Source organism: Amborella trichopoda, chromosome 5 (genome assembly GCF_054954075.1).
Source record: "Amborella trichopoda isolate Santa Cruz 75 chromosome 5, AtrichopodaSantaCruz75HAP2 v2.0, whole genome shotgun sequence".
NCBI classification, from domain to species: Eukaryota; Viridiplantae; Streptophyta; class Magnoliopsida; order Amborellales; family Amborellaceae; genus Amborella; species Amborella trichopoda.
The window spans coordinates 2,236,804-2,253,616 of NC_142340.1; the positions used below are offsets into that span (position 1 = coordinate 2,236,804).

Genomic DNA, 16,813 nt, shown 5'->3' on the forward strand with positions numbered 1-16,813 from the left:
TTTTTAAGAGGTGACTCATTTCTACATGCACTCGTAGAAATAGTGCCCATTAAATAATTCAACATCTTCAAATTCTATAATGTTATTAGATCTTATTCCTAAAAACCAATATACTTTATCATTTTCTCCAAATGCTACAAACAGACATCTTGTGGTTTAGAGTTCAAGCTCAAGTCTCCTTATATTTAGAATTCTGACAAATGCCTAACATCTCATATAGTAAAAAATGCTAATTGTTGTTACTTATAAAACCAAAGTTCACATCGAGTTTTTCCTAATCTCTTAAAAGGCGTTCTATTATTAAGTATAATGTTCAAAGCAGGGTTTCCCTCTTATAAAATGAACTAGAAAACCATTTCTACCAATGTTACATTCATTTTTATCAACTTGATTTTCAATGTATGCTGACTTGAATCCGCATTCGAAAAACACCTTGGGCATGGTAAATCTCTATGATGACGCAAAAATCAATTTCAACTACATATTATGATATTTGTACTTCAAAATGGTTTCGATCCTGTGGATCTATAAACATTTGAAAATTGACGATCTACATAATATGTAATCATCTATACCATTTGTAGGGTTTGAAATCCCGAAGTTTTTTTCACAAGTATAATGATCAAGATCGAGATGATCTATTTGAAAGTTTTTCAAAACCAAAATTATAATTTTTCATGAGCTTTGAGGTGAGGCTTTATTTATTTTAATAGAATTGTGGCCTATCAAAATATTTTCCTTTAGAGAAATGAGAAAATAGGATTTTAGTTCACAGTCCAGTTGTTTTAGCTACATATTTCACTACAAAATATATGAACACAGTGTGTACTCCAGCATACCAAAAATAGGCATGCCACCATGTGTTGCATGTACTTTAGGTCACGGAGAGCTGGTTCCCTCACAAAGTCACTTAAATATGTTAAAATAATTTTTTGAATATGAGCATGAGGTGCAAAGTATATATTTACTCCCTCGAGTTACTCTCGATATTTCTAGCGGTGGCAGCGGGTTGGAACCCAACCAGGTTCCACATGGACCTGGATGTGGGTCGTGTTAAGGTGGTCGGGTCCATATGACCTAAACTTGGACCCGACTTATAGGTGTTTAGTCTAGTTGGACCTAGAAACAACCCAGACTTGGATATAAAAATTTAAAAAATAAAAAATAATTTTATATTGTATGATTTAACATATTTTATTAAGAGTTAGGTTGGGTCGACACGACCACGACCAGATAAGGTAACCCGGACCGACCCGAGTTGGGTCCACCGGGGCCTGATCCCCCATGTTCAAAACGTGGACCAAGAACCGGACCTGGTTCAAGTCGATCCACCACCGACCTGACCCAATCGCCAATCCTATCCTAAACGCGTAAAAAATAGTTTTTAACTCTCTGCGACTGATACTATAAATAGTCCCGCCTATTAAACCTTCAGACTCGAAACGAAGTTTTGTTGCTCTTAAATCTTACTCTTGCCCACGCAGATGATCATTTTAAGATCTTTTTCCAGGTATTTTTTTTATCACGCAGTAATTTCAATTTTTTTTTCTGGGTCTATTTCATCTCTATAATGGAAAATCTCAGCATTTTTGGAAGATATTATTTCTCTTCCTTTCTTTTATTTTCTTTCTACTTTTTCCTTCTTCTATTTTGTGAAATTTTGAATTGGAAATTAAGGTTACCTTTGCTCCGATTGTGACTGAAAAATTCAAAAAAATTTGGTGGGTTTTTTAGTATAAGTTGAACTGTATGATCATTGATCATCTCTGTCTCTCTCTGAAGTAATTTTCCTGTATTACTTTTATGATGTTGGAAAAGGAACACCATTTTCCATTGCTTTGATGTGTTATGGCTCCTGTTTTACAAATAAAAGGTCTTCGCATATTCTGTTTGGAGTTTTTTGAGTAAATAAGCTTATGAGTCTTTTGCATTATTTCTTCCAGAGTGGAACAAGTATCAAAGGTTTCAAATGTTATTTATGAATTACCAAAGCTTGTAAGCTCATTTCAGGTATTGAAAGAAGCCTTATTTTTGTTTTTCCTTTTTTTTTTATTAATTACTTTGAAAGTAGCCTTCTTTGGTGTTATATCTTTGCTTTAATGCAGATAGTCAAACTTTCAACTGCATAGATAATTGGGAAAAGGAAAATTTATCAAAATGCACCGAGATGAACTATTTAGCAGTTTCCGGTCTTTAATTTAATTTTGAAAAGTCCATCAAAATGCACATGATCATGAGTTGGAATAGCTGAGAAAAGGGGTAAAATGTCCAATAATCGAAAAAGTAGGTGCATTTAGATAAATTTCCCTTGGGAAATTAATCTTATGGTGCATAAAATTCGCATGTGTCTTTGGCATGCATTACACTATAGATAATTGCCATTCTTCTTTTTACGTTTACATAACCAGATTATGTCATCCATTTCAGGGTTTTTGCCATTGTAATTAGTTTGAAGAAAGGAATGGCGTTGTAGATATAAAAATTTGCTTTTTAATTATGCTTTCTATTGTTGTTTTTCTCTTCATTTTACTGTATATGTATATGCTAGGGTTCCAATTACTATGACAAAGTTTGTTTGAGGAAAATGGGGGATATGAAGGATGTAGTGAATGCAATGGATCAGAGCAAGAAGAGGAGAGCTGTGACAACAGTTTGGATGCCGCTCAGTGCTCACTTGAGTTCTTCGGAAGGTTGGTTTCTTTCTATTCTCTACTATGGTTATGTGTTCAGGGAGAATTTTGAATGAGAAATGAGAAAACTTGGAAGATATTTCGCATTTATTGAGTGTTGTCATTTGAATGCGGCATTTACTATGCATGGCGTCTTTTTTTTTTTTTCCCCTTTTTCTCTTTTATTTTATTTTATTTTAATGTTTTTATCATTATTATGGAAACAAAATCAATTGTCAGGTTTTCATCATTGTCTGGGTTCTTTCTAGAATCCATTTTGGTTTACAAGTTCTTCTATTTTGTGATGATGTGAAGTTTTTCTTTTTCCTTTTTATTAATGTACTATTATTGCTTATTTAATAAGTAACCCAAGAGATACCTATAATTACAGAATCTCCATGGGTACTCCTAACAATGAATCCCCATCTGGAGACCTATATGGAGCAAGAACATCTATGTATACATACTAAAGCTCTGTATCCAATGAACAGATGTTCTCTAGAATCCCTTTACGCTTGTCAGCTCTACATCTCATCTTTCTGATCTCTTGTTCTCCTATGGGTGCTATGGACAGAGCATCCTCTATTTATTTTTGTGCACTCTCTTCAATTCCCAATCCCTTTATTCAATTACAACTCTCTTTCTCTTATAATAATAGTTGTCTGTATTTAGCTGACCCCAAATAGTTGGGTTAAGGCTCGGATGATGATGATGATGATGATCTTACTCTAGAAATTCTATTATTACTCTGTCTCTATGGCCCAAAAGATAGCTAGAGGAATTATCGCTTGCGTAGAGTGGCCAAAATCCCTAGAAAAAATACAGCCCGTATAGACTCTAGTAGTGCCCCTGGACCATAGAGACCTAAAATATGAACCTAAAAACCCTGTTGCATAAATGTAGTGGATACTTAAGTTGGTGGTTTTGTTGCCCATTGTCTTACTTTCTAAATTCATTGATCCTAAGCTCTGGTGACTAGTGTAGTAGCTGTGCCAATTGAAGAGCAGACTATGATCCCAATGAAAGCTGCATTTTAGAACTGTTACTTTTTGAGTTGATGTTTTAATCTTCCCATAATCTCAATGATACACTACTTTCTTGCTTAGAAAAATTTACTTAGAAAAAATTGGTACAGATATAATGAACCTTTGTCTATTAAAAATTGACATGTGGTGCTTTTAGAGCTTATTCTTTGCCATCTTTTCATTGCGATCTATCTACCGTTTTAAATGAGCAGTGGAGTACATGGCTTCAGTTTCCTGGCCTTAGTACACCAATGAATTAAGCTTTCCATGTTTATCTTTTTTTTTTTTTGGGTGATGCAGGTGGCCTTGTTAATGATGCAAAGTTCTACAGTGGAGGCCCAGTTGAAACAGTAGTTCCAGTCAAATCAGTAGTTCCAGTTGAAACACTAGTTCCAGTTGAAACAGTAGATCAAAATTTGGAATCGAGTGCTAGAGAAACAGTTGATAGTAACATTTATATTTCTGTATCTGAGAGTCAACATTCCAATCAGGGCACTAAATCTTATAACAAGGTTGGTGGCTCAGCTGATTTGAGCTCTAAACCCCTCAATTTTGATGATCAGAATGCATGCTTAGAAGAAAAATATTTAGCTATATCTGTAAATGTTCAGGGGAGCAATTTATGTTCCAACTACCTAGAGGACGATCTGGACATCGTGGGGTCAGTTCAGTCAATTACTGAGGCTTCAAAGCAGTCAGTTCCTGTTGAGGTAATAATGTGGAGCTTCAATGGTGCCTGTTGTTTGTTTGATTTTGGAGATGCAGTCATCCCCTCAATAGTTGTGCCATACTCTCCTTTATTCTGGTTGCTTTGGTAGGTAATCCAATGGACTGTGGAAGAATCATAGTCCATTGAGTCATGACCATCCATTGAACTGATGGATGCTGAAGGAGATCTCTAGAAGGTGGTTTTCCATTTAATCTTTGTTCTTTCTTGTTGCTTAGTGTATCTTGATTCATGACGTCTGCTTTTTTTTTTTTTTACAAGTAATGGATTAATGGTAAATATTGCTTCATTAATATCTATAGGTCAAAGCATTTTCAAGAACCTGGTTTTCATTTGAAAGGCTATAACACATGAAATCCTAACATTTTTGTCATGCATAGCATGTATTTGCTTACTTTTAGTACCAGGGGCATGCTTAGTGGAATAGTGAAATTTGATTGACGTTAAGCAGCGTGTACAAAGTAGATGCTGGTCCTATTGATCCTTGAGGTATAGATGTTTTTTTTTTAAGCGATTAACAGTGTTTTTGTAAATGATCTCTTAAGCCATATAATGGGCTGCTTTAATTTATTCCATCATTTGTGGAAACAAAGTAGACATCTTTAGGAAACTATTGGCCACATTTATGTTACACATAAGCTATTTTTGAATTTGTTTCTTTTAAAGGGACCATTAATGGTGTATTAATTATTATCCTTGGATTTAATATTTATTAGTTTTAGGTGAATCCTCTCTCGGTTTGCATTCTTAAAGTTGTTTGATGCGACGGTTTGATTAGTGCAGCTTGAGATAACAACTACTTATCTCTAGTATCATAATCTAGATATGGGAGGTCTTTGAGTTTTGCAGTATGTGCTCATGAGAAGCATGTTTCAATAGCCGTTGATTAATCATCATGGTTGGTGTTTGAGTATTAGAACATAAAGTATCAAATTTGAAATCTTACACATTGATTTCCAAATTAATGATGGGTGTAGAACTTGTGAGTTATGGCTTAAAGAGCATAGAACTTATGAATTAAGGAGCCAATCAGTAGCTACGAGGTCCTTAAGCTACTTCCGACTTTTTTTCATCCACTAAGATGTAACCGAGGTGTATGGTTTTTTGTGGGTAATGCTGGTATGGATGCTTTTGTCGTCTGAAAGCACATAATTATGAGTCTTGATTGATCCCTTGCAAGTCCTGCATAAACCAGCAATATAGAAAGAATCTTCTCTCTATGGAACTCAAATAACACCTGGAATAACAGAAAATATCAGCAAATGGAGGAGAAATAACTTCAACAAGGGATGAATGAGAGGCCAAAAGCTAAAACAAAATATTTTTTCAAAATAGAGAAAGCTGTCAATAGCTATGAGGGAGCTCATTACGGCTCAAACCTCTCTATAAATGTTTCATATTCTGTCAAAAAACTCTTGACTAAATTTGTGCTTCAAAAAAACCTTGATCTGAGCTCCTTAACTTTTCTATTTTTAGAGATTTTGGGAACTGGGTGCAAGCAATTTTTGTAATTGGGAGCATGCATGAGAGAGGGCTGTGTTCTTTATGTTAAGCTAAACAAAGTTATTGAGCTTAAATAGGTTAGTGTCTTTTGCATAGACGACCCCAAATAGTTGGGATAAGGCTCAGATAATGATGATTGATTTGAGTCTTTTAAGGGCTGTTTTGTGTCCATTTATAATATTGTTTAGTGAAATCTTATCTTGATTTGATATGTTCATTTATATTCCTTCTGAACAATGGTTTCTGTCTATTTTTTTCGTTTGTATAGATATAGCAGTCTTAAATATCATGTATCACATTATTGATCCACATATGCAGGTTGACACGCCTTTGATACGCTTCATTAAAGGAAAAGGGTATGGCTGTGAATGATCATGCACTACCTTTTGTTTGTTTCTAACTGCATATATCCTCTCAATTGTACAAAAGTTTGATCTGAGATTTCTTATTATTAGAATATGCTGGTACTAGCATAAATTCTCTACAGTGGCTGATTTTTTGAACATTCCCCCTCAGGGGAAATACACAAAAGCAAATTGAGATGGAGACTGGAGTAAAAATCAAATTTCCATTGTCAAAGGAGGAGACATCAATTGGTAGCCATCTCCACAGTTTTTTGTTTATTTTTCTGTTTAATTTTGGTTTTCACTATTTAACGAGAGTCAGCTCTAGTGATTAGTTTACATTTGGATTTGGAATTTATTTTATTTGCTTTGTGTGTAACTACACACATGGTATATTTTCATTTATATCCTGTTAGGACTAAGGCATTCACTCAACATCGCCTTTACAACGTTTGGCTCTTTGTTAAATCCTTGAGTCATATATCTGATCAATATATCTTTGGATTTCTATCCTAATGCTTTTGTTTTTTTTGGTAAGAATCCTAATACTGTATGTAAAGTATGTAAAGTAGTGTATATATAGTAGCGTTATATGCGTAAGATATTCCTTCTTGGTGCATAAGATATTCCTTCTTGGTGCGTAAGAACACCATCAAGTGTGTTCTTTGACATGAAATTTTCAACATGGCATCTATACGTATTTCTAGAGAAGAGCCCGTCCTTCATTTATGGTTTACACCAGTGTTTTAAAAAACGGCAAGTCGAACCGGACTCGCTCGGTTCGACTCGAAAATACGCGTGCCCGTGCCGGTTCCAACCGAAAACCGAGACGCTCGGTTCTAGAGTGGAACCGCTGGTTCCCATCCGGTTCAGCCCGGTTCTAGAGTGGAACCGCCGGTTCCCATCCGGTTCAGCCCGGTTCTAGAGTGGAACTGTCGATTCCCATCCGGTTCAGCCCGGTTCTAGAGTGGAACTACCGGTTTCCATCCTGTTCAACCCGGTTCACACACGTAACACATGACACGTACGTGCGAGCGTGCCCCACACACGCGCACACGTGTGTTCTAGCACACGTGCGAGCGTGCCCCACACACACTCACACATGTGTTCGAGCACACGTGCGAGCGTGCCCCACGCACACTCACACACGTAACACATGACACGCACTTGCGAGCGTGCCTCACGCACACTCACACACGTAACACATGACACGCACGTGCGAGCGTGCCCCCTCACATACTCACACGTGCACACGTGTGTCAGAGCGCACGTGCGAGCATGCCCCACGCACACTCACACGCGCACACGTGTATCTGAGCGCACGTGCGAGCATGCCCCTCGTACTCACACGCGCACACGTGTGTCCGAGCGCATGTGCCAGCGTGCCGCACGCACACTCACACGCGCACACGTGTGTCTGAGCGCATGTGCGAGCGTGCCGCACGCACACTCACACGCGTACACGTGTGTCCAAACGCACATGCGAGGTTGCCCTAATATTTTTATACACATTTTATAATTCATATTGCATAGGTATTTATATACCAAATTCGAATACCCATATTTCGATGTGGGATAATTCCCAAACATCATTAAATAAAAACGAAATGTAAATATAGTCTATGAATCAACAATTTATAATTACATGTAGTTAGATGGCTTGATGGTTATGACTTTGAGTTTTTTACTTGAGGTCCCAAGGTCGAATCCCCTTGGGCACCCCCTTGGACATGTGTTGCATTTTTGTTGTGTATATAGTGGTCGGTATAAATATTTTTGTTGTTTTCGAATCCCCTTGGGCATGTGTTGCATTTTTGTTGTATATATAGTAGTTGGTATAAATATAAATATTTTTGTTGTGTATATAGTGGTTGGTATAAATATAAATATTTTTGTAAATAATATAAAAGACATAAAAAAATGAAAAATAAAAAAATTAATTTTTTATATAACCGTTAATTTTTGTTGTATGTAGTGGTATAATTATTTTTGTAAATAATATGAAAGGTATAAAAAAATAAAAATAAAAATTTATTCTATTTGAAATCTCCATCTTTCTACTAACAATCTCTTTTACTAAATTTATTATAGAAACCTAAAAAAATAAATTTTTGAAAAATTGAAGTGTTATTTCCAAAATTTGTACGCGTTTTATTAATTTTTACATTGATAACCAAATCTTTTATTTTATTTATGAATTTTTACATTATAAATCATGTAATATACTATTTTTCTTACAGTTGTTAATAATACAATTTTAATTAGATAATAATATAAAATATTTTTAATTTGTTATTATTTGTCTAATAAAATAATTATAAAATGTAAACTAATAATTATAATTTTAGTATATAATATTATAATTAGTGAGGTTGTAATAATTTTGGATTATAGTTAGTTAGGTTGTAATATTTTGGGTTTTTTTAGCGGGTTAGGATTTTTCGCCAAAACGAGATTTTAATGGCCATTCTTTCATTGATTAGTCTACTCTTTATAATAGTCCATATATAATTATATATTTTATCCATGATAATTATATGATTTTTCTTTTATGTGATGCAAATTTAATAGTTAAAATAAATTTATACAGGGAAAGAATATCTCAATATTCACAAATTGATAAAAAAAATGAAAGTTAATAATGTAGTACCCTCATTTTTTATTGGATTCCTAAAAAACAACATTTATAATAAATTTTAATAATTTTTTCGGATTTTTTTGAAGCTTTAATCCGACCGATTCAGCCGATTCCCGATCCGGATCGCCGATTCGCCGATCTGGATCGGTTTTTGAGGTGCCCGATCCGGGTCACCGATCCGTTTTTTAAACCATTGCTTTACACTATTGGTTTACCTTAATACTGTATATACAATAGCATAAACCATATATGAATGGCTGGCTCTTCTTCAGAAATACCTATACATCACACTTGATGGTGATGCTGCTTGACCAAGATGGAATATCTTATGTCATCATCATCATCCAAGACAGAATATCTTATGTGGATTTCAATACTAAGGTTCTTTTCTAGTGTGCTTAACATCCTTCATGCTTATCATTATGTGGAACATTGGTAGTACTGTTCTTTGATTGATGAGTAATCATAATGAAATATGCAGAGAAAGTATGGGGAAAGGGCCTATAAAATGTTGGATATGATTTTTTCATAATTTTCTGGTCGGGAATGACAAGAGTTTATCTAAAATAATTCCCTGAAAAAGAAAAAAAGATTTTATCTAAAATCTCTTCTTCCTTTACCATAGGTTGGGCATTGGTGGCATGAGGGTGTTTACTCAATGTTTAGGGGCAAAAACTCGGGTAATATATGCGCTTTAGATACGGAAAAAGGTTGTGACTCAGTTGATTGGTCATTCCTTGATGAGGCAATGGGGCTAATGGGATTTGGTGATCGACAGAAAGTTGGTTTCAGAGTGTGTATCCACTGTCACCTTCTCACTTTTATAAATGTTGCCCCAATGGGATATTTTCCATAGCAAGGTGATCACTCATGTCCCTTACTTTTTTCAGTAGTGGTGGAATACTTTACTATGATGCTAAGTTGGGTGTATGAAAGTGGACTGATGATGGCTCCGAAACTCCAGATTCTTGCTCCTCAGTCTGTAGTATCTCATCTGCAATATGCAGATGATACATGTATTTTCTGTGAAGCTAACTTCAATACCAGTGAAGAGCTTATACCTCTTTCTGAGATGCTTAGAGTTAGCTTCAGCATGGTAGTGAACATTTCAAAAACAAAGTTTTTTGGGTGTCTCAGTCCCTGAACCTGCAAGCCTAGTGGGATGTGTAGGGAGGGGAAAATTAACAAATAAGAGCCATGGATTGCCGATGTGCAAAGGCCACCCAGCCAAGGCACAATAGGGAGGAGTTATAGAGAGAGAGTCCAAAACAAGTTAGCATCTTGGAAGCTTAGGGTTCTGTCAATGGGAGCCATTGCCCTTATTAAATCTACCCTCTCAAACCTTTGTATTTACAATATGCCCTTGTTTCCAATCCTTGCTTCAGTGGCAAAACAAATTGAAAAACTTATGAGGAATTTTTTTTTGTTCTACGGATGGTGACGTGAGAAAGACAGTTTTCTTCTGGTGAGATGGGACAGTGGGTGCAAACCTAGAAGTAAATAAGGCCTAGGAATCAGAAGAAATAAAGAAATGAATCAGGTGTTGTGAGCCAAATGTTAGCAGATGTTTGGAAGTTGGGACTTAATCATACCATCTTTGAGAACAAGTTATTTAGAGCAAATAGGGGAGAGATATTAGGATGGTTTGTGAAACCATATGAGCATAGCTCTAGATTCTCAAGGGTTTGGAGAGGGATTAACGGATGCAGATATGCTTTCATTAGCTTGATCAGATTCTGGGTTGGAAATTCAAGGTAAACTAAGTTTGGGCTTAATACATGGCTGGGGGAGTCACCTCTTGTTAGTACTTGCCCTGTTGGCCGAAAATCTGGAGGTATCAGTGACTGATCTAATGGTGAAGGGCTTTGCTTGACTTTCAAATCCTCTCTTTGGAGACCCTGTGAAGGAGATGAATTCAAAGCCTTTAAGAATTTGTTGGTAGAGCTATGGGGAATCTTCTTTCAGGCCTGATAGAAAGACAATCTCATATGATCCCAAGGGTGAATTTTCTGCAAAATCATTGTATCGAGCCATGACCTGGTGCTTGGAAAAGAACAACGCCAGAAACAGAGTGTGAAGTATTCCTTGGCCATTCCAAAACCAAGTCCTTGCATGGTTCATGATCCTTGATAGTGTTCTATCTGTCGACCACAACTAGTTGAGGACTAACCATACTCAATGTAGGTCTCTATTTCTAATGTGCAGGGAAAGAGAAACAGTTAGCCATCTTTTTCTGCGTTTCTGGTGGCTTCTAAGATATGGACCTTTACACTGAAGCAGTTCGCTTCATATGAGTACAGCAATCCATAAAAGCACTTTTTTGCAGTGGTTCGACGCTTACTCATTGTTAGGGAAGAAAAGACTAGTACTTTGGGGCTGACCATATTAGGGTACTGTATATAACATATGGTTAGAGAAGAAGCGGATATGCTTCACAGATCAAAAGTGAAAGATGGGGAGGGCCAAAGAGAATCTCAGGACATTAATTGTCTCTTGGGAGAGTATTAGAAAAGATTTCAAAGGCTATTCTCCGGAAGACTTTATTTGTGATACTTTGTTCTTCTTGTCTTTTTTGGATATGTGATCATTGTCATATCTTGTGTGAATGTGACTATGACTTTCGTTTATTTTCATTTGCAGTGATCGAGGGTGTTTCGGTTGAAAATGTGACCAGAGCTTCAGAGAAGATAAAAACTATTCTTGGGGAGGTTTGTTTCTATTTCAACATCATGTTTAAGGGTTTCTTCTATCTTGTTGAAATCTGGTTTTAGGTGTCAAAATTGTGTCGTCTTGATGCTAAGTGCTTACCAGTTCATCTCGTTGCTTTATGCAATGTGGCTCCACTCAGCAAATTAAAGCACGTGCTTTTTAAAGTTCACATCATCTTGGAATATTAAAGGAGTTTATAAATTTGGGGAAATCTATCTTTATTGTTCTGAGAGAGCAAGGCATAGTATTTTGGTTTCCTACAATATCTGTTTCTTTTTAATTCATTTTGGGTCCTGAGGACTGATCTTTAAGACATCTAGAGTAGTATAAGAATGATGGATATGCATTCACACTTGAATATTTTTAATTTGGATGCATGCCTATTTATGTTGTTCCACTTGAGTAATCATCTTTGTTTTATGGCTGGTGAGTGCAGGCAGTTAAGAGCCCAAGTCTTGATTACTCCCATTTCATATCTCTTCCTTTGGCAGTCCACCCTGGACTTGTAGAAAAGCTACAGAGTTTTCAGAATTCAATAATGGGAAATTTAAATAATAATCAAGGTAAACAAGGGTGTGATTCAAATGAAGGAACATCAGATGAAGAAGATTACGATGGCCCTGTTGGTGGAGATTCTTGTGTTGCTGTTAAGTTGAAGGTTCATAACAATGATGAGCCCGTTAAAATGAAGATAGAGGTGACAGATGCAAGTGTTGATCCTAGGGTACCTCAATCCTCATTTTTATCTGGTGAGGCAGTTAGCCTAATCATATATGGGTTAGGTTTGAAAATATCCAACTTCAACGACTGTTTATCTTGTCTAAGAAGTTCCCTTGTTTTACAATGATTTTGTCTTGTGCCATTTGATTTTACAGGCACATGTATCGTTTCTCATTCTACTGAGATCTTTATATGTTTATATTGAGGGTTCCAACTTGAATTGACGATAGATAAAATCATCAACTTAGTTTTCTGCCTCTTTCTTTCTAGGACCCCTACTCACCCATCCACCCACACCCGCACCCACACCCAGACACACACTAAGAAAAAGAAAAGCCTGCTTCACTCGGTTTATCTTCTAAACTTCGTACGTTTTAGTCAGTTTTTTGTGTCCAGTTTCATTTCATGACATTATTCTCTAAGCATTCATAATCTTTCGCCCTTTTTTCCCCCTGCTGTTGTCCGAGATATTTAATATGACATTCTGAAATAGAATGGTAAAAGAGGCTACATTTGTAAATATGCTTGATTATTCTAGACCGTCTTCCATGAATGTTCTAATAAATTGCAACCATCCACTAGAAAGATTGCTCATCATGCCAAGCCTACTAATGCTCACCTTCTTCTCTCTACAACTCCTTGTTTTCTACTGTATAGATATCATTCTTTTGTGAAACCCTTAGGTTTCGTGTGATTTTTGGAATTGCTGAGTGTTCCTATGGGACTGTGTATGTGTGTGTGTGTACACACATATTTGGGTGAGGTTTATATAAGGCACCCACCTTATACTATATAGGTAGGGTGCGCCTCTAAATTTTACCCAAAGATGTAGTTCTTAAGTTGGAAACCTTATGATGCCTTGAAATTCCATGTTCAACCCTAATTATGAAATTTAAAATTTCGAAAATGTTACAAATTGAGAATATCCATAAACACTTGAAAATCTTGAAAATAGACAATAACTTGATAGAAGATGCACTATTTTTAGGACTTGAAATACTTTTTTTCTTTATATCAATACATCTGAAGGTCGATATGATCAATTGGAAGGTTTTCCAACTTCGGAAAACTCTTTTCTATTGGATCTTTATGGTGCATCTTACTTCTATAGTACAAGGTTGCAACCTTATATAAACTGTTTCTTATATATATATTATTTTTGACATCGTTCTATTTTCTCATTTTACAGACTTGGGAATCTATAAATCCATATTTATCAAGCCAAAAACATTTCATTTGACTGTTCTCATGCTTAAATTGTGGAATAAGGAACGCGTTGCTACAGCTGCTGAGATTTTACAGGTAGAGGATCAATCCATTCAAAAGTATCATATGTACTAATGGTAGGAGTTCCAAGGGTATGATTTTTTTGCTGATACATGCAGAAAGTCTCTCCAAAAGTGATCAAAGCTTTGGAAGGCCGTCCTATTTCCATCAAGTTGAAAGGGTTGGTATGTTTATTTTATTTTTTCTTTTTACTTCTACTCAAAAGTTCACAATTTCCTTTCCTTTTCTTTCCTTTATTTTGTTTTATTTTTGTTTTGGTGTCGGGGGATGTATGTATTATCATTCAATGAATCCCTGAGTTTGATGTTTGGATTATATTTTCCTCAAGATTAGCATGTTACTTCATGTACCAGGTGAAGGCAGCAGGGTGTTAAATAAAAAAATGATGAGTAAGAAAAAAAACTTAACCATTTGAAGGGTTTACCTTTTTTAATAGGTTTCTCATATATTGATGTGTTTTCATAATCTTTTGTTGATGTTTGCTCATAATTTTTGTCAGATGTTTGCTCATAATTTTTTATTGTTGGGTAATGTTCCTTGTAGTGTTTGTTCTCAACACCTCATCTTTACAATGTAATGTATTAGAGGCCCTGATGCACTGAGTCATATTCATTTCTACTATCTAAATGCTTGCAATGGTTTATTGTCTAGCATAAGTTTATTAGGATTTTCTTACGGATGAACTTTGTATTTTCAGTAGTTTTGTCATGACATGGTTTCAACTTGAAGCTAAGCCATTATTGGACCAAACTAGTTTGTATATCATGCAGTTAATGCAATAGCGTTTCCTAGTTCAAGTTCTGAGCAAGAATAGGAATTTTCTTCGGCACTGGATGATTTTTTCCCCTCATTTCTCTGCATGGATTTTACTATTTAGGTTTAAAAAAGCTGGATTATGAATTTTTGGAGAGAATGTTTGGTTTTGTTGGTCTCATATCTATTGAGATTTGGCTGTTTCTTACATTTTCCTTCTAATAGTTAATTGAATGAGGTAAATTACTTCTCAAGTGGAGTTAATGTTGTATGTAATATGTTGAAAATGATGGATCACTGAAATCTTTAATAATAAAGATTCTAATGGCTAGTAATCATGCCTTTTCCTTGTTTAATCTTCTGATGGGTCTTGAGCCTCATAGAATCACACTACCTGTAATTTTCTTGATAATTATATTGGATGTATTTTTTGTGAATAAAAAAGTTAGCTGCTTTTGCTTTCTTCATGGTCCATATATGGTTAAATATTTATCTTTGCCCTACATGAAGTTCTGATATCACTTAGATTTGCAGACATTCTCAATCTCCAGTCTTGGATGACTTCATGTTAGTGTGTGTATGAGGTGAATTTTCAGGAATTGCATTGTTTCTCTTATGTACAGGAGTGCATGAAAGGTTCACCTTCAAAAGCCCGTGTTTTATATACTCCAGTTGAGGAGATTGGTGGCGAGGGTCGCTTGATGCGGGCTTGTCGTATCCTGAATATATGTATAATGGTTTTTGTTTTTTCCCCTTCAGAAGTTATATACAATATATGTATAATATTTCCAGTGCAACTTTATGGGTAATTGTCACCGAAATAATTAGTACACTAACTTTTTCCTTTTTCTTAATTTTTTCTTTCTGATGTTATATTTGAATTTTCCTTTCTTGCTGATTTTCTTGAGCTGATTTTCTTGAGCTTTCCATAGAAGCCATTATTGATGCCTATGTGGAAGCTGGCCTTGTTCTCGAGAAGGATGCGTGCCAAAAGTTGAAGGTATTGTATTTTTTATCCTTGTATGATCTGTGGCACCTTCTAAAATGACTCAATGTTATAATAGTTTTGATAATGGTGTTATTTCTGTTTTTTAATTTTTATTTCTTTTGCAATGTTCTTTGGAGACATTCAACGTAATAGCTATGTTCATTAGGTCTGTATTGTAGACTTCCAATCAAGTGCACTATTATCATCCATGTAAAATAATTGTAAGATTTACTTTGAAACTGAGTCGCTGTTATTTATTTTTCTTGAAAACTGGGGGCTTTTCTAAGGTTTCCTCTAATGGGATTTTCTTTAAGATCGTAGCATTAGGGTGGTGATACATTCCACAACTATGATTTAGAGCTGGTAAAATAATCATAAAAAATAAAAAAAGGATATCTAGAAAATGGAAAAGAAAAATACAGAAAACAGAACATTTAGTGGTAATGATTAAATTGGCTTTTTTTGCAGCTGCATGCGACAGTCATGAATGCAAGGCATAGGAAAAGGTACCTTTATGGCTTCTCTTCCGTCTATTGTTATTTCGGGAAACTATACCGGAAGAGTCTTTTGTGGTACATGGTGCAGAGCTGGACCATCCACAGATCATTCACAAAAACGGATGGTAGAGATTAACTAAATGGTACCTATGATGGACACAGATTTAGATTTTATCTGCGCCTTCCATTGTGGAGAATGGACAGTGGATGCCCCAGATGTGTATCACGTACAGGCTGTATATATATGCTTTCCCTTTTAGTTTTGATAATAGATTTTGCACCGTCAAAGTTTGGAAAAGGAATGGTAAAACCCATATTTGATAAATTTGCAATTGCTTGTGTGTCATTACTGTCACTGTTTAGGAAGAGGATAACGAAAAAGTTCGATTCCTTTGATGCTTGCGACATTTTCAAACGATATGGGTCTGAAGAGTGGGGTGAGTTTGTGATTGGTGAAGCGCATTTATCGCAGAGGTTCAAGTTTGATGAAAGTGGCTACTATCATTGTTGCGCTTCAATTCCCTTCCCTCAGAGCCTCGAAGATTAATAGTTCTTTCGTTTTCTTTTTCTTTTTATTTACATGTTCAATAAGTGTTTTAATTGGGTAGTTTTTGAATTAGGATTTTTTGTCTCTCTTACTGTATGGATTGTTAATCAGATTATGCAATTATTTTATTTTCAAAGAAGAAAAATTTAATTGTGTTTTTAATTTCTTGATGTATGCCCTTTTTGTTACTAAACACAATTCATGCTTCACCTTCATCGCTCGTTGTGTCTATGCACATGAACAGGCTGTGTATGTGATATACTTCCCTTCCCAACTGACAAAGTGGTTGTCACAAAAGATTTGCCAAGATTTAAAAGGTCAAGGGGGATATTAAAGGTGATCTAACTATAGGATCTTTGTACACACATATGTGTACAAAGATGGACCAAGAACCGGACCTAGTTCA

The 16,813-nt window shown here is 35.6% G+C and overlaps 1 protein-coding gene across 11 annotated transcripts; it reads left to right on the forward strand.

Annotated features, from left to right (window-relative positions):
• Positions 1-900: 900 nt before the first annotated feature.
• On the forward strand, positions 901-16,552 carry LOC18426720 (uncharacterized). Of its 11 annotated transcripts, none has more exons than XR_016055577.1 (15): positions 901-1,510; positions 1,944-2,010; positions 2,549-2,690; positions 3,995-4,206; positions 4,306-4,404; positions 6,243-6,280; positions 6,441-6,520; positions 11,547-11,614; positions 12,052-12,364; positions 13,525-13,637; positions 13,721-13,782; positions 14,999-15,089; positions 15,308-15,375; positions 15,832-15,869; positions 16,224-16,552. XR_016055577.1 is itself a non-coding variant. In XM_020662591.2 (15 exons), exons 1-15 carry the CDS (start codon positions 1,485-1,487, stop codon positions 16,405-16,407), a joined length of 1,605 nt encoding a protein of 534 aa, XP_020518250.1. In that variant the 5' UTR covers positions 901-1,484; the 3' UTR covers positions 16,408-16,552. The 11 variants fall into 11 exon arrangements, 9 of the variants coding, with proteins under 9 accessions (XP_020518250.1, XP_088722875.1, XP_011620579.1 ...); XM_020662591.2 differs by having other exon boundaries at positions 13,721-13,786; XM_088866749.1 differs by lacking the exon at positions 4,306-4,404 and having other exon boundaries at positions 13,721-13,786.
• The last annotated feature ends 261 nt before the right edge of the window (positions 16,553-16,813 follow it).